The sequence below is a fragment of the Lynx rufus genome, unplaced genomic scaffold, assembly GCF_022079265.1.
Source record: "Lynx rufus isolate CCGP_SWC_20201006 ecotype Redwood Valley unplaced genomic scaffold, mLynRuf1.p SCAF_2, whole genome shotgun sequence".
Classification (NCBI taxonomy): Eukaryota; Metazoa; Chordata; class Mammalia; order Carnivora; family Felidae; genus Lynx; species Lynx rufus.
The window spans coordinates 197,518,562-197,539,668 of NW_025814834.1; the positions used below are offsets into that span (position 1 = coordinate 197,518,562).

General features: G+C 45.1%; 1 protein-coding gene across 15 annotated transcripts in view; it reads right to left on the minus strand.

Annotated features, from left to right (window-relative positions):
• Positions 1-21,107, minus strand: part of AZIN2 (antizyme inhibitor 2) — a 55,535-nt gene that overhangs the window by 30,706 nt on the left and 3,722 nt on the right. For 6 of the 15 annotated variants that reach the window (XM_047082910.1, XM_047082913.1, XM_047082912.1 and 3 more), the window contains 5 exons: positions 13,856-14,028; positions 12,719-12,847; positions 11,735-11,900; positions 9,992-10,154; positions 8,678-8,790 (listed from right to left, as the gene is read on the minus strand). In XM_047082910.1, the coding sequence (XP_046938866.1) occupies positions 8,678-8,790; positions 9,992-10,154; positions 11,735-11,900; positions 12,719-12,847; positions 13,856-14,028 (744 nt within the window). Of the gene's footprint in view, positions 1-7,143; positions 8,026-8,677; positions 8,791-9,980; positions 10,155-11,734; positions 11,901-12,718; positions 12,848-13,855; positions 14,029-14,609; positions 14,695-21,107 lie in introns of those variants that run through there. The other 9 variants (XR_006962650.1, XM_047082902.1, XM_047082906.1 and 6 more) reach the window with 5 other exon arrangements.

Consider the following 21,107-nt stretch of genomic DNA (forward strand, 5'->3'; position numbering starts at 1 on the left):
ATATGCTGCATAGAATCCATTATATGGAATACACGGTAATTTGTTTATCTATTACCCTGCCAACAAACATTAATGTTGTTTCCAATGTTTTATATTATAAAAATTGCTCCTGTGAACATTCTTGTATTTTTCCCCAAATACATATGGGAACTTGCTGGAAGATACGTTATACACACGTCTAACTTTACCTGAGTAATGCCAACTTGTTTCCCAAAGTAGAAATACGAACTCCTACCTGTCAGTGTCTAAGAGATCCAACTACTCTATACCCTCACCAACTTTTGATATTGTCATGCTTTGTTTTTTTCTAATCTAGTCAGTAGAAAATGGTGTCTCCTCATTTGTATTTCCTTGATTACCAAGGAGGTAGAGCACTTTTTCATTTTCTATTTGGATTTCCTCTTCTGGGAAATGCCTGTTAAAGTCTTTTTGCCTTATTTCTGTTGCTTTCTATTTTGTATTGCTTTCCTTATTTTCTTAAGATTCTTACATAAGAATCCTCCATATATTCTGTCTACTAATCCCTTATCAGTTTATATATGTGTTTCCATATTTTCTTACAGAGTGTGATTGCCTCTTTCCTTTTGCTAACAGATGAACAGAAGCTCTTCATTTTAGTGTAGACAAACATCAGTTTCTTCCTTTTTGGTTTTTAAGAGATTTTTCACTGTTTTTCCTTGTTTCAAGGTCAGATATTCTCCTATATTGATATCTGGGATTTATATTCACATGTGCTGTGAGATAGGGATTCAATTTCATTTTTTGCATGTGGACAATCAGGTGTCCCAGCATCATATATTAAACAATCCCCAGTTATCTTCTTTGCAAGCCCTATCAAAAATCAAGTTTCTAGATATATATGGGTCTTTCCTGTGCTCTCAACTATGGTTTTTTGCCTAATTTTTTTATGCTGGTGTCCAAACTAAATCATTTTAATTATCATCAGTGTTGGTAATTACATGATATAGTTATCTAGATATTATATATTTCTATTATATACATTATCCATTATATTACCTATTTTTATTATTTTATGGTTACTCTAAACATTTACTTTTTTAACATGCATGCCTAACTTAAAGTCTAAAGTCTAAAATTAATCAATATCTTCCTCTCAGTTAAAAACCCTAGAACACCAACTTGGTCACTTTACCTCCCTACTTACATTCTCATGTTGTCCAGTGTTCTATTTGATCTTATTTGTGGCAGAGGCTGCTAATTGCCTACCCCAGCAATTCCAACCCTCAGTTTTTGCTAGGAACATGACCACCTAGAATAAAGACCATATTTGCTAACTTTCCTTGCAGGTAGTTAGGGCCATGGGACTAACATCTTAGCCCTATAGCTGTGGAATAAAAACACAAGTGTTATGTGGCTACTTTTAGGAAGTTTCTTTAAAAGACAACTGGCACATGGGCTTTACTTCTTCTTCTTTCCTGTAAGGGCTGGCACTTCATTTTGTATCTACCAAGATGAGGACAACACCTAGAAATAGGTACAAGTAGAAGCAATATGGTTCCATATGACTCTAAAACCACTATACCAGTTCAGGATTGTCTGCGTCTAGACATCTACATGAGCAAAATAAGCCTCAGTATTTCATTCAAGTCATGTAAGTTGGGATCTACTCACAGCTGAACCTAATCACACCTGAAACCTATTTTTAACCCCACAAATTAACTGTTATTGTTGGGGTGGTGGTGACAGTCAGTGATCCTTTGGATATACCCAAATATTTAGCTATCTTTGGTCACCATTCCTTCTTGCAACTCAGACCATCCATCTGGAATCATTTTCCTTATGCCTGAAGAATATCCTTTAGAACTTCTGTTTGTGAAGGTATGTCTCTCAGTATTTGCTTTGTCTGAAAATGCCTACATCCCATACTCATTCTTGAAAAGCAATTTTGCTGGATACAAAATTCTAGGTTGATACATTAAGGCTGCTACTCCAGGATCTCCTCCTTCCATTGTTATGGGAGAAAAATAAGCTGTAAGTCTGTCATTATTCTACAGGTAGTCTTCTATCTGTCTCAGTTCTCTCACTAGTTTTAAGATCTTCTCTTTGTCCATAGTATTCAGTTTCACTAATATTTGGGATTTGTTTGGATTTCGTAAATCTGAAGATAGGTCTTACTCTCTCCCAGTCTATTGACTCTCTACCAGTTATTAACTTTTTATCTCTCAGCCCCCAATCCACCCTTCTTTGCCTTGCTTTGTGGTACTGGAGCTGAATGCTATAGACTTTCCTTATTTGCCAGGTAGCTCTAAGTTAGGCTTTGTCAACAGAGGTTGCTGGCAAGATCGGGAAGAAAAGGCTTTTCCTCTTTTAGTATGCTGTTTTTCTTTGTGGCCCCCTATGGCTCAGCATATGAGGGTCTGGTAGTTCTTACCTCAGTGGCCTTCACAGTTCAACCTTGGCCCACACCCTCCAGCAAGTTTCCTCTCCACTCAGCAGCAGGCTGCCCCTATGAGTCAGTTGTGGTGGGCACCCTCTGACAAGTTTCTTTGTCACTGGCAGGCTGCATGTCTCTGTGACAGTCACAGCCTTTCTTCAAAGGTTTCAACCTCAGCCTTGGAAGGGGGAGCCCTCCTCTGAGTTGCTTCCTTCTTCACTCTCTCTTACCAGTGGAAGTAACTGCTTTTGACCCTTTTAGTAATTAACCATATTTAAATGTTGACAATTCTTTATATTAAAATTTCCCTGTTCAAATTACTGGTGTGGTTTCTGTGTCCTCATGCAATCTCTTCCTGAAACTATGATTATAGTTCAGACATTATGCCTTCTCACTCTATCTGCCACTTCCTGTGCCTTTCTTATTTTCTGTCTCCATGTCTGTGCTACATTGGCATAATTTCTTTAGCTCTGTCTTCGCATTCTCCAATCCTCTCTTCAACTGTCTCTAATAGCTTTGCTTACTCTGTGCACTATTGCAATTTTCATACTTTTCATTTTTAGAAGTTCTATTTAATCCTTTTAAAATCTGTTAGATAATATTTTTATATTTGCTTATTCTTTGGTGTAATTTTCAGTTTCTTATTTCTTTAAACATTATAAATATTTTGTTTTATCTTTAACATATGATAATTCTAATACATGAAATAATTGCAGGACTGATTCTGCTGTCTGTGACTTCTGCTGGCTTTCCTTCAGGGTGACCTATTTCTTTGTGTTTTGTGATTTTTTTAATGTGAGCTCATGTACTTTGGCACTTGTGAGAATTCTTAGAAGCCTAGGCTGAATATTTCTACTGCAGAGAGAAGTTGTGTTTGCTTCTGCAAGATAAAATAAATTCTAGCCTTGAGGTTTATCAGACGACACATCAGACAATATGAATTTGGGCAACAAAGCCAGGAAAAGGCTGGCTTATGGCTGTAAATTCTTAATTTTGTGCCCTCTTCCAACCACTACCAAGGTCAAAAAGACATGTTTTGTTGTTGTTGTTGTTGTTGTTTTGCTGGCCTCCTCTGTGGGACACGTGTTTTCTGGTTTACCCTTACACTGATGATGATGTACTTTTGGGGGGTCCACAGCTTTATGTGAGGGATCCTATCAGATTCCGCATCCTGACTGAGTCCCTAGGAACCCATGCAGCTATCAAAACTGAAGATCAATGCTACAAGGATTCAGCATACACTCCCAGAGAGAAACCAGTTTCAGAATTAGGTTTTCTCTCTAGGTTAATTAATTCATTTGACTCATATTTGAACAGTCACTATTTTATGTGCTTGGGACACACTGGCAAACAAAATAGACAAAGTCCTTGTCCTATGGGGTTTACAGTCTAGCAGGAGGGAGGCAAACAACAAAATAAAGAAGTAAATTATATAGTATATTGGGAGATAATAAATGATATGAAATAAAAGAAAGAACAGAGTGGGGGAGGGACAGGTTGCAGTTTTATATAAAGCGTAAGATCTCACTGAGAAGATGACCTTTGGGCAAAGATGGAAAGGAGGTAAAAGAGTGAGCCCATGTGGTACTTAGAAGAAAGGCGATCCGGGCAGAAGAGCAGGTGCAAAGGTGCTAAGGCAGGAATGTGCCTGGGGGAGTTTGAGGAACTGCAAGGAGGCTGTGGTCACTGCAATGGGATGAGCAAAACCAGAGAGTGGTGAGGGAGGGGAAGAGAAGAGACAGGGCGGGTCACAGAGGGCCTTAGAAGCCCCTGGAGGACTTTGGCTTTAATCTGAAGCGGGATGGGAACCAGAGTAGGGTTTTAGGCAGTTTTAATAAAACTAGACATGATTTGACTTACGTTTTTAAAGGATCTCTCTGGTTAGTGGGTGGAGACTAGACTGGCTTTCACTCTAAGTGGAGATGCCTGCTTTCATTTAATTTTGACCTCTGAAGGATCCCCTGCTTTCTTGTAAGTCAGGATACCGTTTTCTTTGTTGTCAGTGGGGCGGCTGTTGAGAGTATCTAGACTACCACGTTGCTGGAAATAGAAGGCACCCTACTGGTTTTCTAAACACAGTACAAAGCTATTGTCAAAACACTACAGAATAGGCTGAACAAGGAAAAAAATTATCAAAAGGTCAGGATAAAGACAAGACATAGTTGAAAAAAAAAATAAAACTAGTGTATAGTATGGCAAAGAGTAATTTAAAAAAAGCATTAGGAATCATTACTTAAGGATTTTTAAGATAAAAACTAACCAGATCCACACTTGACAAATGCTATTGCAATACACTCAAGACAGAGTCCTGCTTTTTTTAACCATAAAACACTAGAATAAAATACAATGGCAAGTAAGAAAGCCCAATCTTGTCAACAGAGAGAGGGTCTTCAGGTAGAGTGGGGTGACTGAAGCTTGTACTCTGAATTTTGGTTCCCAAGATTCTTATAAAACTTCTGTGGTACTTACCTCATCTGGGCCCCTCTCCACACCCAACTATAGCTTGCATTTATAAAGTGCCAATTCACATTTATTAAGTCGTATCTTTAACCCTAAATATATGTCATTTTAGACCACTCAATGAATGCTTAAAATGTTTATACATTAAAAGTCCACCTGGGGCACCTGGGTGGCTCAGTCATTTAAGGTCCGACCCTTGATTTTGGCTCAGGTCATGATTGCACAGTTTGTGAGACCAAGCCCCAAACTGGGCTCTGTGCTGACAGCTGGAGCCTGCCTGGGATTCTCTCTCTCCCTCTCTCTCTACCCCTACCCCGTTCTCTCTCTCTCTCTCTCTCTCTCTCTCCCTCTCTCAAAATAAATAAACTTAAAAAAAATAAAAATAGAACTATGGTGAGATCCAGCAATCCTACTTCTGGGTATTTATCCAAAAGAATTTAAATCAGGGTCTTTAAGAGGTATTAGCTCTCATGTTTACTGCAGCACTATTAACAACTGCCAAGACCTAAATGTCCATTGACAGACGAATGAATTAAAAAATGCTGTACATACATATATCCAATGGAATATTATCGGCCTCATAAAAGAAGGAAATCCTGCAATATACAACAACGTGAATGAACGTTAAGGATGTTATGTCAACTGAAATAGTCACAGAAGGACAGATACTGCACGACTGCATTTATACGAGGTATCTGATAGTCAAACTCATGGAAACAAAGAATAGAAACATGGTTGCCAGGGGTGATGGGAGGGGAAATGGGAAGTTGGTAATCAATGGACATAAAATTTCAGGTCTGTAAAATGGACAAATTCTAGAGACCTGCTGTGCCTATAGATAATAGGACTGTATTATACACTTAAACGTCTGTTACAAGATGTTTATGTTAAGCATTCTTACTACAATAGAAAAAAACTATATTAAAAAAAAGAAAAACCCATATGAAAAAATGGTAACACATGAGTCAACACATGGGTACTTTGCATGAGAAGAGACAAAGGAATGAGGTGGCAAAATGGTAAGAATGCTTATTACACTAAAAAGAAAGTAATACACTTTGTATTATACTACAGAGACAGGTTCTCCCATGAAACATTTTTACCCCAAAACTGATTGGGAATCTAATGAAACCATTCAATCTAATGACCTAGTATCAAAGAAACACAAGGCACGGTATAACGTATTCAATAGCAGTGAAGGGATCCAGAGAATTCACTAATCAGGAAAATCCAGAATGCAGGAAATTTTAGGACCAGTTTTAGTCAGTTTCATCAACAAATAAAGAATTTTAAAAAAATGTTGGCGAGACTAATAGGATAGTAGAGAGACAATTCAACCAAATATAGTATGTGAACCTATTTTGGCTGCTGATTTCAGCAAATCAACTAGAAAACCCATCTATGAGGCAAGATGATAGGGGACACTGGAATTGTTCATTTCTAATTTGATAATGATATTATGATTTTTCTAAAGTCTTTTCCTTTAAAAATTAAAAAAAATTTTTTAATGTTTATTTATTTTTGAAAGGAAGAGACAGAGACAGAGTGCAAGCAGGAGAGGGGCAGAGAGAGAGGGAGGCACAGAATCCGAAGCAGGCTCCAGGCTCCCAGCTACCAGCACAGAGCCCGACACAGGGCTTGAACCCACAAACTGAGAGATAATGACCTGAGCCGAAGTTGGACACTTAACTGACGAGCCACCCAGGGTGCCCCAAAAGTCTTTTCCTTTTAAAGATATATACTAAAATATTTTTTAAAAAATTCCAATAATACTTGTTCTGTAGTTTTCTGTACTTTTCTAATGACACTGTTGTAGCCTAGGTACTAATCACACACACACACCCCTACCCAGCAGAATTGTATTTCCAAAGCATAGACCTTTTTTTCTCACCTACTATTCTGTGCAGGCCTCAGCATAGTGCTTTGCATACTGAGAGTACTCAAATATTTATTAAATTCTTAATTTTTTTCATGTCTTTTATTTTGAGAGAAAGAGAAAGTGTGTTTGTGTGCGTGTGTGTGTGTGTGCGCACGCACCTGCAAGTTGGGGAGGAGCAGAGGGGGCAGGGAGGAGAGAGAATCCCAAGCAGGCTCCACACCATCAGCACAGAATCTGTTGTGGGGTTCGAACCTACGAACCATGACCTAATGCTGATCATGACCATGATCATGACCTGAGCTGAAATCAAGAGTAAGATGCTTAACAGACTAAGCCACCCAGGCGCCCCTTATTTAATTTTTAAAAAGAAAGAAAGCAAGCAAACAAAAAAGGGCCAAGTAGCCTCCAATGATGATAAGTATACTTTGAACCAAGATTTATGTTTAATATAACTTTCTGTACATGAGGTCCAAACACAAAGTCCTGGGGAACAAAGAGCAGGGATGCAAAGCTGCCATCCTGACTAGTGAAGGGGATCTTCCTTGGGGAAGAAGGTACAGAAACCCCCAGCCAGCCTGGGTCCCTCTGACACACTCCAACACAATTGTAGCTAACTTATTATGTGTGCTGTCACCTGTCTCCACCACCAGACTGGGGCCCGACGCCACATCTGGTCACATGGCTGGACCTGGTAAGTGGTTGACAGCCCAAAGGAAGAAACTTCAACATCATCCAGAGGAAAAACAGGACAGACCACAAAGAGGGTCAGTAACATCGTGGGGCCTGAGACAGCAACACCAACTGGAGATTAATCAAAACAGAGACTCTGGATGGGGGGTGTGGTAGTGGGCTGGGCCCTCTCGTTCATCTGAGGAGCTGAAGGGAATGGGGAGTGGATCAGGGACTGCATGGACCAGAAAGAGGTGCACTGGAAGGCAGAGGGGGTCTAAGGGAGACAGGAACTGAGAAGCAGCTGCCACCCTCCTGTATGATGCGGGGCATGGCTGCCCGAAGCCAGCCTGGTTCTTTCTCAGTGCAGAAGGATGTGGGAAACCACAAGAATGCAGGCAGGGCTAGTGCATCACAGTGGAAAAGTGAATTCCTGAGCACATCAGGGAGGCTTACTCAGACTAGCCGGAGGAAACCACATTTAACAACCCAGCTACAGAATGAGGATGCAATCAAGTTGTGGCCTGGGCACCTGGAGGTAGGAGGGCTCCTTCTGCCTGTGATAGACGAGGGGCAGGAAGAGCTACAAAGAGGAGCTGACATCTGAGTGGGTCTTGAAAAACTAGACAGGATGGAAAGAGAGAGCAAAACAAAAACACACTGAGCACTCATGATGGTCTAGGTGCTGGTTAGGCACTTGAGTTCCCTTCCAGGAAAGGGACTACATAGACAAAAATACAAAGGTGTGCCTGATTGTCTTCCCCCTCTTTGTCCATTCCTATTCCCTTGTTAACCTAGAAAAACCCATTAAAGACGAACTGTTTCTTTTTACTTCTAGAAATTCACTCCAGGGCTTGATCAGAGATGGATGTCAAGATATACTTGCAGTGCTCAAAAACAGGAAACCAAACCACTAGGGTTAGATTAGTTAAAATAATACGTAGTCTTCAAAAAGCATGTTGTCAATGATTAGCTAATGGTATGGAAAGAGCTATACCCCATATTGAGTGGGAAAAAGAGCAGTTACAAAACAATACAATCCAACTTTATTTTTTTAAATATAATACATTTTTTAAAGACTGAAAAATCTAATGTTCAAAGTGTCTATCTCTACGTGGTAGGATTATGGATGATAATCTTCTTCATCCCACTGTCTTCTATAATGAATGTTTTACTTTTTAAAAATTAAATAAAAACACCCCCAAAATGTTATTTAAACACACACACACACACACACACACAACTGAAAACAGGCCCATGTGGGGTAGGCTCACCTTCTGTAGGATGGGGGTAGGGCAGGTGTTGTCAAACAAGACTGAGTTGAAGATTCCATACACGCCCTCACCGAGGTGGTACACGATGGTCTTGGGGGTGGAACCGCTTTCCTCTGTGGGGAGGGGAGGGGTCAGGGGAAGTACAAGCAGCAGTGTGAGGGGGGCTGGGGCTGGGGAACCGGCACAAAGGTAGGCTCAGCAAGGATGATAGGTAACTGAAGCAAAAAGGTTGCCCCTTCCTCAACTATGGGGTGGGTCCTGCCTCCTCCTATGACATGAGGTTCATGTTGTGCACACTCACCCTTGCAACTGAGCAACCCTGCCCAGGACATACTTCCTGCCTTGTCTGAGCCCCTGGATGCCCAGCAAAGGCAAAAGAGCAGCCCAGCCAAACTCAATACCCCAAGATGTTAAGCCACTTGCTCAGAGACACACGATGGGGCAAGTGCATGAGCTGAAATGAGAAACCAGGTCTCCTGGCTGGATTAGATACGGCAATCACCCAGATTTATAAAGGAAGCCAGAAGAATGTCATCTCTACACACATACACATACAGGTACACGCACACACAGAAAACCTTCTACCTGGAGCCCACCACCCTGCCAAATGGATTCTCAGGGGAAGACACACAGACCTCAGCTCTCTTGCCTGGGGTCCTAGAGCAGAAGACAAAGCCCCAAGATCAGAGTCCCTGACCCCACTCACTCAAGAGGCTGACGGAAGAATTGATCTATCTGAAAAGGCAAAGATGAGTGCTGATGTTGCAGTGTGGACAGAGAACCATGAGTCAGTCCAGCCTGCACTTGAATCCAGGCACTGCCCCTTACCAGCTGTGTGACTTTGGGCTAGTGACTCAACTTCTCTATGCCTATGTTCTGTCATCTATGACTAGACTTAGACAAATATAAGTTGTTATTAATTATTTTCATTATGTTATGAGAATCAGTAGGATGAGTAAGAGTCTGTACTTTGGAGAGGAGACAGACATGAGGTCGAATGCAGACTTTACTTTTTCCTATTAAGCAATTCACTTGTATTCTCTTTGGCTCTCAATTTTCTCATCTGTACAATGGGTTAGTAAAGTATCTATTCTCCCTGAGGTTGTTTTGATCTCAATCTTCACAAGATATAAACATGCATAGGAAGAACCAATAATAAGTATCTTGGAGGTAAGAAAGGATTTGGTTGTAAGTTTCCCTAAAGCAAGGATCCATCTTTCAAATTCCCCATTCCCTAAAACCAAACCTTGCTCGGCCAGCCACTGTCCCTAGCTTGAGGAAAAAATGGGGCTGTGCTGCCCACCTGGCACCTACCCTCCCTGCCAGGCTGGTCCAAAAGAACCTCCTTCTTGGCGATGATGCTGACTGCCAAGGTGAAGGCCGAAGTCACATAGTAGCGCCCCAGCTCCGCAAGGATGTCCACACCACATCCCTCTGGGAAGTACAGGTCCAAGGCTGAGTTGATCACAGAACAAATCTGGTGGTAGGGGGATGGGAGACAATTACATATTTGAAATGTGGGGTTTACATACTAAGGACTTGCTATAGCTCCAAGTGTATTTCTTTTTTTTTTTTAACAGCTTTTTCTCTTTTTTTAAAGTTTATTTATTTTGAGAGATAGAGAATGAGCAGAGGAGGGGCAGAGAGAGACAGAGTGAAAATCCCAAGCAGGCTCCATGCTGTCAGTGCAGAGACCAACACAGGGCTCAATCCCACAAACCCTAAGATCATGACCTGAGACAAAATCAAGAGTCAGACACTTAACTGACTGAACCATCCAGGCACCCTTCCAAGTCTATTTCTTGAAAGCTTCTTTGATTTCAGAAAGAAGGACTTGGCAGCTGCTAAGTTCCGAGCTGGGGACTGCAGACAATTGGCCAAGAAGGTAGGAGGCAGAGAGAGCTGGGTCAAGACTCTTATACTCATGTAAGTCAACTTCCTCAACGCCTACATTATGGGAGGAGGTATTCTCAGATTCCAGAAGCCCTGATGTGGAACTTTCTTTTATAAATGACCAATCTGTTAAAAGACACGTTTTTGGTTTTTTTTCACAGAAAATAAAGAGAAGAAAAAAGATCAAAACCACCCTTAATTCTATCATGCAGATTGTTAATCATTGTTAACTTTTTGGAGTAGTCCCTTTCTTTTTTTTCTCTTTCATACAAATGCCATTTTTATTATAAACATAATAGGGCTATATATATATATATATATATATATATATATATTTTTTTTTTTTTAATAACCTTTTACTCAACAGATTCTGTGAATGACCTCAGTGGGTAAGTCATACAAATGTTTCATAATTTAACCAATTCCCGAGTGTTAGATGGACCAGGAAAGTCCACTGGACTTTTGTTACGAACACCGCAACAATGCTCATCTTTGAAGCTCTTTGTGTCCATCAGGGGTTATTTTCTTAGGGTCAGTCCCTGGATGTGGATATTCCAGGACCAGGCTCTTACTAAGGAGAACGACCCCTAGTGGTTAGAGTGGGGATTGCGGTGACACATTTTTCTTGATTTCATCTTGAGAGGAGTACACAGAAGGTGGGCTTTTCCTTTTCCTGCCCTCCCCTTTGATTTCTCATCAGCTCACCCAAGGGAGAACAGAGCGTACCAGGCCCTCAAAGAGTTTTAGGACTTAGCAAATAACACTGGTTAAGCTTCAAATTTGTGCATGGGCTAGAGACAGGCAGAGCTGGGACTCAGAAAGTGACATAACCTCCAAGAACCTCAGTTTGCTCAGCTGTAACACAGGGCTAATAATAAGATAGTTCAGGGGCTCCTAGGTGGCTCAGTAGGTTAAGCATCAGACTTTGCACTGACAGCGAAGAACCTGCTTAGGATTCTCTGTCTCCCTCTCTCTCTGACCCTTCCCCACTCACGTGCTTGCTCTTTCTCTCTCTCTCTCTCTCAATAAATAAACATTAAAAAAAAGATAATCCAGGTAAAGCACCAAGCACAGTATGCAGCACATAGGACCCACTCACAGTGCCCAGTACACACCCCCCACCCCCCACAGAGCCCAGTACCACACTTCTGACCCCAGGATTACCTCTTCGAATCTCACTTTGGCCCCCTCCAATCCAGGGAAGCCACCACCAAGGTCCAGGATGTGCATCCTGTGGCCCAGCTCAGTGCCCATTTCAAACACAAGCCGGGCGTCTGCGATGGACTGAGTGTAGGCCTGAAGGTCAGGACAGCCAGTGCCAACGTGAAAACTGAGGAGGGAGGAAGAGACTTGGCTTACGTGCAGAGCCCCAGGTGCCACCAGCTCAGCCCCAGCCGGGAGCAACCTTGGACAGGCACATTGGACACTGTGCCCATTCTACAGATGTAGTGACTGAGGGTCTCAAAGGTTAAATGCATTGCCAAGGGTCTTGTGGCAAGTAAGGAGTGGACAAGAGACCAGATCTAAGGTCCACTGGTATTTGGTGTCCCTCCCATCCCTTTGTGCTGCCACTGGGGCTGAGCCTTCTGGGATGAGGACCAGGGCCCTACCGTCAGCCAGGTCTGTATGTACCTGTCAGCGGTGTAGCCTGCCTGTGCTTTAGTTTCCCCATCTATAAAGTGGGGATAAGATCCCACAGGGCTGTGGGATAATGTACCTGAAGCATTTAGCACAGTGCCTGGCATATCCTAAGCACAGGATCAATGAAAACTATACTGTTAGGCCTTTATTATGACTTCTTCCATATCCCTGCAAGAAAAGAGGCACAGCAAAGATGTGGCTGCATAACCTTTGGCCTACAGGCTGGTCTAACTCCTGCAAAGACAGGTCTCTCCGGGAACCTCCAAGGACAAGACCTTGCGGGGACCATGGGGTTGAGTCAGCGGGACACTCCAAACCTTCTTTCCAAAGAGAGGAAAGTCTCCGATGGCAGGACTCTAGGCCTGTGGCCTGAGGACTCTGTGCCTCTGATGGCAGGACTCGATGGCCTCCTTTGGAGGCCCTGAGGGGGCTCTTGTACAGAGTTGATTAATTCCTGGGAAAGGGGCAGCGGGCCCGGCAGGGGTGGTGGGGCCTCCAGGTACTCACCTCACACCCACCACCTCCATATGGCTCCTCTTGGCATTTTCAAGCAGGTGTCTGCAGGATTTCAGCGACGCCCCAAACTTGAAGCTCAGGTGGCTCGGGGAGTCCTCAGCAGCGATGTGCAGAACCATCCTGAGGAGACAGGCACCTCTGCCGGGTGGACCCCATCTCCCCCTACCCCAGCCACGTCCTCTCCAAGAAAAGGGGTGTAAACTCAGAGCTGCCTGCCCCGCAGGTCCCTGACCCCTTCATGTCCCTGCACTGCCGGTCAGCCTCCAGGGCCTGTCAAGTCCATTCTCTGAACGTCCCTGGGCCCATCCCTAGGCCCCTGCCCTGGTCCCGACCTCCTCAGTCCTCTCCAGAAGCTCCACCTCTTCAACCAGCCTCCACACCAGCCGGACTTTTCCAACTTTTCTTGCATGAGAGGCACCACTTTTTAAACACAGTCTTACTGAGAACCCCAATATCATGTAAAACAGACAAAATGAAAGCTGCTTTGGGTGAACCAGAGTGGTCCAGCCACCTGGCCTCCCCATCATCCCGAGGAGGCCCTCCCTGGAATCCCCAGGGTGTCAAGTGACCACGTGCAAGCCACAGCCCGAGCAGAATGTCCAGCCCTGACCCCTGCCAGAGCCCGTTTGCGCCAGGCCCCTGCCCTGTGACCGTGTTGACCAACATTCCCTGTTGCCCTCGCCCCGCACACATGGTATGTTCCAGCCACACCAAATTCCTGCTCATGTCTCAAACGCCCCCTGCTGTTTCCGACCTCCATGCATTCTTTGCTTCGGCAGTTCACTCTGATGCACTGTCTGTGCGCCCTCCTAGTTCTTTTCACCCCTCAGGCGCACCTCAAATGCCACCTCCTTGGCGCAGCTTTCCTGACCACCCCCTGTTGCTCTCGGCCCGCGACTTTGACCTCCATAATACCGTGGGCTTTGCTCTGCTCGGGCTGTAATGGTTATTCTTGCCTTTGTCCTCGTCAGGCCCTGGCATGCTGGGTCCAGTCCAGGAGTGCCCGCCCCAGCCTCCCGTGAGTGTGGCCGGGTCCAGGGCAGGGTCCTCTGCTCCACCTCTACCCCACCCATGCCCCGCTGTCCTCACACTCGGCCCAGCCCCCCACGTGAGCGGTCCTCGGCTTACTTGGCACTGGGGTGGCTCTTTACCACCTTTGCCAGCTCCAGCTCGTTGTCAAAGCTCAGCAGCCGGACCCCATGCTTGGCAGCATACTTGATCTGTGCAATTTGCTTACAGGGGTTGGCGTAGATGATCTTACCGGCGGGGATGCCAATACGCTGCACCAACTCCATCTCTGCCTGTGGGGTCCCAAAGGTGAAGGTGAGGAGGCTCAGGGCCGACCGGGCCCACAGAAGCCGAGAAGCACAAACGAGGGGCAAAGTCATAGCTACGCATGGGGACGTCCATAAGAAGGGGGCCTCATTTTCACACAACAGAGACATGAAAATCGGGACTCACGCTGGTTCACCATTCTCGGACAGGCAAGGCTGCCACAGCCAGCTATGCAGGTAGCACACTGTGCAGTTGAGGGGGGGGGGGGGACATCCCATCCGCAGAGGATACATGGTGGATTTATATATTTGTTACAACTTCCCGGCAGTAAGGCCTCTCATCCTGACAAAATCAGTATATTCATCACAACTGCCTTAAGGGATATATTTCCTAATTCACACAGAGACATGACATGGAGTCATAACGGCCCTGACAGTAGGCATCTGACACATTTTCCTGACAGATTCAACGTTTAAAGAATATCCCTTGATGTGGTGGAAAGTTCACCGAACCAAGTCATCCCACATCCAAAGTCCTGCTGTGCGCGTACCACTGTGCCGGGGGACCCTGGCAAGCCCCTGTCCCCGAGGGGCCTCGTCTTCCTCACCTTTACAGAACACCGTTCCACGAGATTGCTGCATTCATGGTACAGACAGTGATGATGATGAGAGCAGCCATCGTCACTGAGCGCCCACCACAAGCAGGCACCGAATGCGATGTTAGTAAACCTTTTCTGTAAAGGACCAGTGAGCAAATGGTTTAGGCCGCGTGGGCCATGTAGGTTGTGTGACAACTCCTCAACAGCAAAGACGCCAGAGAGAGTGCGTAAGTGAACGAGCGTGGATGTGATCCAGTCAAGCATCACAAGATCAGGCAAGTGGCCTGGATGTGGTAACCATCCATGGTTTGCCAACCCTTGCTTTGGAGTAACTATCTTATTTACCCCTTAGAATAACCCCATCATCAGAGGGGCACTGGATCCACTCTATAGAGAAAGAAACTAGTACTCAGAGAGGCTATGCAGCAACAAGGAGGCAGGGCCAGCTTTCAAACTCAAGTCTGACTCTCCATGATTAAGGGAAGGAAGTCAAGAAGAAGCCAGTTCTGAAATGCTATAGCAGGCACAGGGCCATTTTTAGCCACTCTGAGTTTTTGATAAGACTCAAAGGGCACCTGGGTGGCTCAGTCGGCTAAGCGTCTGACTTCAGCTCAGGTCATGATCTCACAGTTCATGGGTTCAAGCCCCGCATTGGGCTCCGTGCTGGCAGCTCAGAGCCTGGAGCCTGCTACAGATTCTGTGTCTCCCTCTCTCTCTCTGCCCCTCCCCTGCTCATTCTCTGTCTCTCTCTGTCCCTCAAACATAAAAGCTAAAAAAAAAAAAATTATAATAAGACTCTAATGTCAATTTAGCAACTTTTCAGCACGAGGTACTACTGTGAGTTATCCCACGTGATGCCAGTAACTGTCCTATGAAGTACTTATTGGCCACATTTTACAGAGGACAAAATCGAGTTCAGAGGACTCCACCTGCCTACAGAAACACAGGTAGTAAGGAGCAAAGTGGGACAGGGCTGGCGTTGCAGCCGTCACAGCTTGCTTTCAAAGACTCTGAGTCTGAGTGGACATGAAAATGTGTTTTTGCTCCCAGCTTCACCACATGAGGTAAGAGAAGAAGCAATGGTAGCAATTTGGGACTTGTGATTTAGCTTCGATTATACTTAAACAGTATATACTTAGATATATACATATTTATACTTAAACAGTAACTACTGTTACTCATTGAAGGATCACCATATGCCAGTCATTGCATTAAATATTTTATATACATGGGGCATCTGGGTGGCTCAATCGGTTGAGCATCTGACTTCGGCTCAGGTCATCATCTTGTGGTTCACGAGTTCTAGCCCCGCATTGGGCTCTATGCTGACAGCTCAGACCCTGGAGGCTGCTTTCGGATTCATTGTCTCCCTCTCTCTCTGTCCCTCCCCTCCTCATGTCCTGTCTCTCTCTCTCTCTCAAAAATAAATAAAAACATTAAAAAATACATTTCATATACACTTTCATTTAATCCTCATAGTAATCTTATGAGACAGGAAACAGAGGACAGAGGCTCAGAGAGGTTAAGTGACTTGTCCAAAGTCTCACAGCTTTCGAGTGGCAAAGCTGACAGGACTGCCAGACTTCAGCCTACACCAGCTCCTAGCCACAGTACTGTAATGGAAAATTCAACCTCAATGCTGAGTTGACAAGTGTTTACTGACTATCTATTAACATGCCAGCCTCTGTGACTGGTGCTAAAGAAAACAAGTGGTGAGTAAAATAAAGTCTCTGACCCTGTGAAGCTTTCAGATTGGGGAAAGTGGCATGGTGAGACCCAGGTGTGAGGAGTGAAGGACAGCTTTTCTGAGGGTCAGAAAATTAAGCTGAGCTCCACAGGAGGTCATATCCAGGGGGAAAAGGAAGGAAAGAATGTTTCTGGTGCAGATGTCCTGAGGCAGAATGTGCTCGGCCTAGTCAAGGAAGAGAGAGCGCTGGGGGGGCCTGGGCAGGGGGAGCGCAGTGGGGGAAGATAAGGCTGCAGGGGGGTGGGCTGATGTGGATTTATATTTTACCCTGCGGGTCACGGGAATCCGTTTGAAGGGTTTCACGAGGGGAAACGACACGGTCAGATTTGCATTTTAAATGCAAGGTTTAAATGCATCCATGTGAACTCAGGGCTCAGGAAGGGCCGAGAGGATTCTGGAGGGACCGGTCACCATTGCCCTGGGTGAGGTAACAGATGGGGGAGTTGTGCTCTGGAGGCAGGGCTGGCAAGCGTGGCGGTGGATTGCAATGTGGGCATGTCTGACTCCACGTCCTGCAGGCCGAGGGGCCCTTCTCGAAGGGGGAGATCGTGAGCGCATTTGAACTCCCGGGTTCCGGGCACCCTGGGGTATCAAGTCAGCTGCTGGATAGAAGGTCTGGGCTGGAGATCAAAATGCGGGAGGTGGTGGCACATTGATGGTATTTAGGGCCGTGGAAGGAGATGAAATTCCATAAGAGGAAGGAGAGTTTACAAGAGAAAGGGAGCCTGAGACAGAATCCAGAGGAATCTCCCATTTCGAGAGCAGGAAGTCGGCACCTGGGACCTATGGAGAGGGAAGGAGAAAGAATGTGTCCAGAAGACGGGGAACGATACACAGATTATAACATCACTCCCATCACAGCAAACCTTGCCTCGCAATTCATGTCTATACAGGAGAAGGGTGTCGGGTGTCAGAGGCGCCCCGTGTGAGGTGGGGCAGGTACGGAGCTGTGTCCCCCATCAATTGATTTGCTGCTGAAGGCTTTACAACTGGGAGCATAGTTTTTAAAAAGTGTTTTTTAAACATAGTTTTTTAAACATAGTTTTTAAAAAGTGTTGAGTGTTTTTAAAAAGAATATGTCACAAATGAGGACTATTTAGTGGGCATTGTATATTTTCTATGGATCATATTTGTAAGTATTTTTTAAGTACCACATACCCACCAAACTCAAACTCATAATGGTGATTATCTCTGGAGACATAAAGCTGATGGCCTACGTGTGTGTGTAAGTGAATCAACGGGTTATTTGAATAATTCAAAGTGAATGTTGAAAATAAAGTGCTTACTGGATCCTGGAGATCTCTGGGGACGTTGGTAAGAGGAGATTCCTCAGAGTAGTGACAGTGGCAGTGGGGAAGCAGTGGCTCAGATGCAGGTGCTGAAGCAAAGAGCCAGGTGCACGCAGACAGGCGAGTGTAGACAACTCTGTTTGGCCGTCAAGTGGGAGCATGGGACCGGGCAGGGGGATGGTATGGAGTCCCGGGAAGGCTTTTTAAGATGGGAGGATGCTGATAGAGACTGCAAGAGAAGGCAGGATGGGGGCAGGGGAAGTGACAGAAGGTCCTTGAGAAGGTGGGTGGGTGGACCGTAGCCCCATGCGAGGCGTGGCCTGTGCCCTTGACCTGTCTGTTGCATAACTGTACACCCGGCCCTCGCTCACACCCGGCCCTCCGTCAATCCTCCGTCAACGTTGGCCAAGGCGTGGAGCTGTCAGGCGTAGCCACTAGTGATGTGCCACCAGAAGAGGGCAGCCTTGGCCTTTCAAGAAAAGCTGTGCATCCCAGAGCCACCTCTCAGTGAATGTACCCAAAGGCTAGTGATCTTCCCGCCTGCGGGGAGGGGCCTTGGCCTCTCCCAGCCCACGCGTTAGTTAAAGCAATGGTCACCAGCTGGGGCCCAGCTCTGCCATCCTCTCCCCAAGGACATGGAAAGATGCAGTGAGAGAGCCGGAGACCACCCCCCTGCCACTGGTCCTACTCAAGCGGCCACTTGCCAGTGAGTCCCTCACCCTCTGTGCCTCCTTTCCCGTACGTGAAATGCTTCCTCACAGGGCTGTTGTCAGAATCAGGGTAATAATAATTACCTCACAGGGTTGTTGCGATAATAAAATGAGATCACCTACAGAAAACGCTCAGCAAAGTGCCTGGCCCGACAGAAGCACTCAGCAACGGTACATGCTTTTAATGTCCCTGTGGACTTCAGGATCCTTCTGAGCCCTAACACCCCACAACCCTGCTCTTTGTGGAGGCCGGCCCTGAGCCAGAGGGCCAAGCACAGTGTACCACCTCTGGGTTTCCAGATGCACAGGAGGTCCTTGACCCTAGACTGAGAAGGCTGGAAAAGGATCCCCTTCCTCCTCTCTGGGAGCAGAGCCCCCAGCGTGCTGCAGGGGGAGGTCCTGGTCCTGCTACCGGCAAGCTGTGCGTGGCTGGCCGATGGTTTCCTCAACTGTAAAATGGCTATCTCTCTCCCCATGCACCTCCCTTCATGTGACACACGCACGAAACTAGGTGTGCAAAGCCAAGTGCTAACGCAAAGGGGCTTTGCAGTGACAATAGGCGTGGACTCAGCTATCACTCACTAAGAGCATGAACATTCGTCTTTGATAAAGGTTAACCTTCTCATTCTCACTGTTCCACCATGGTGCACACCTCTTTCCCACCCAGAATCTTCCTACCCCTGTCATCCTGCCCAGGCTAGCTCTCCTTCTTTATCCTCCAGGGCCCCCTTCTAGAATCCTCCTCACTAACCAAGAGGTTAAAGAGGAAAATGAAAAGCACATGGAAGCCAATGAAAATGATAACACCACAGCCCAAAACCTCTGGGACGCAGCAAAGGCGGTCAGAAGAGGGAAGTATATAGCAATCCAGGCCTTCCTAAAGAAGGAAGAAAGGTCTCAGATACACAACCTAACCTTACACCTTAAACAGCTGGAAAAAGAACAGCAAATAAAACCCCAAACCAGCAGAAGACAGGAATTAATAAAGATTAGAGCAGAAATCAATGCTATAGAAATCAAAAACATGGTAGAACAGATCAATGAAACCAGGAGCTGGTTCTTTGAAAGAATTAACAAAATTGATAAACCACTAGCTAGTTTGATCACAATGAACAAGGAAAGGACCCAAATAAATAAAATCAAGAATGAAAGAGGAGAGATCACAACCAATACTGCAGAAATAACAAACAATAATAAGAGAATATTATGAGCAATTATATGCCAATAGATTGGGCAATCTGGAAGAAATGGACAAATTTCTAGAAACATATAAACTACCAAAACTGAAACAGGAAGAAATAGAAAATTTGAACAGACACATAACCAGTAAAGAAATAGAATTAGTAACCAAAAATCTCCCAGGGGCGCCTGGGTGGCTCAGTCAGTTGAGCACCCGACTTCGGCTCAGGTCATGATCTCGTGGTTCATGGGTTCAAGCCCTGCGCTGGGCTCTGTGCTGGCAGCTCGGAGCCTGGAGCCTGCTTCGGATTCTGTGTCTCCCCCTCTCTCTGCCCCTCCCCCACTCACACTCTGTCTCTCAAAAATGAACAAATGTTAAAAAAAATTTTTTTTCATAAATTAAAAAAAAAAATCTGCCAAGAAACAAGAGTCCAGGGCTGGATGGCTTTCCAGGGGAATTCTAACAAACATTTAAAGAAGCATTAGCACCTATTCTCTTGAAGCTGTTCATAGAAATGGAAGGAAAACTTCTAAACTCATTCTATGAAGCCAGCATTACCTTGATTCCAAAACCAGACAGAGACCCCACTAAAAAGGAGAACTACAGACCAATTTCCCTGATGAACATGGATGCAAAAATCCTCAACAAGACATTAGCCAACCAGATCTAACAATACATTAAAAAAATTATTCACCACGACCAGGTGGGATTTGTACCTGGGATACAGGGCTGGTTCAATATCCACAAATCAATCAATGTGATACATCACATCAATAAAAGAAAGGCTAAGAACCAAATGATCCTCTCAATAGATGCAGAGAAAGCATTTGACAAACTAAGGCATCCTTTCTTGATAAAAAAAACCCTCAAGAAAGTACGGATAAGAAGGATCATACCTCGAGATCATAAAAGCCGTATAACGAAAGACCCATCGCTAATATCATCCTCACTGGGGAAAAACTGAGAGCTTTCCCCCTAAAGTCAGGAACAAGACAGGGATGTCCACTCTCGCCACTGTTATTCAACATAGTATTGGAAGTCTTAGCCTCAGCAATCAGACAACACAAAGAAATAAAAGGCATCCAAATCGGCCGGGAGGAGGTCAAACTTTCACTCTTCTCAGATGACATAACACTCTATATGGAAAACCCAAAAGATTCCACCAAAAAACTGCTAGAACTGATCCATGAATTCCCAGCCATATTGCTGACAAGGGTTTAAAAGGAGTTCCCCTAAAAATAATCATTACTAACCATTAAAAAAATAGCAGTAATGGGGCACCTGGGTGGCTCAGTTGGTTAAGCGTCTGACTCTTGATTTCAGCTCAGGTCATGATCCTGCAGTTCATGAGTTCGAGCCCTGCCTCAGGCTCCATGCAGAGCCTGCTTGGGATTCTCCACCCCCCCCTTCTGTCCTTCTCCCCCTCCCTCAAAATAAATAAATGAACATTTAAAATTTTTTTTAAAATAACAGTAATGACAACATCACAAAGCAACAACGTACCGGGTTTGCTCTCACCTCAGGGCCTTTGCACTTGCTGTCCCCTCTGCCTGGAATGTTCTTCCCCTAGTTCTCCACCTG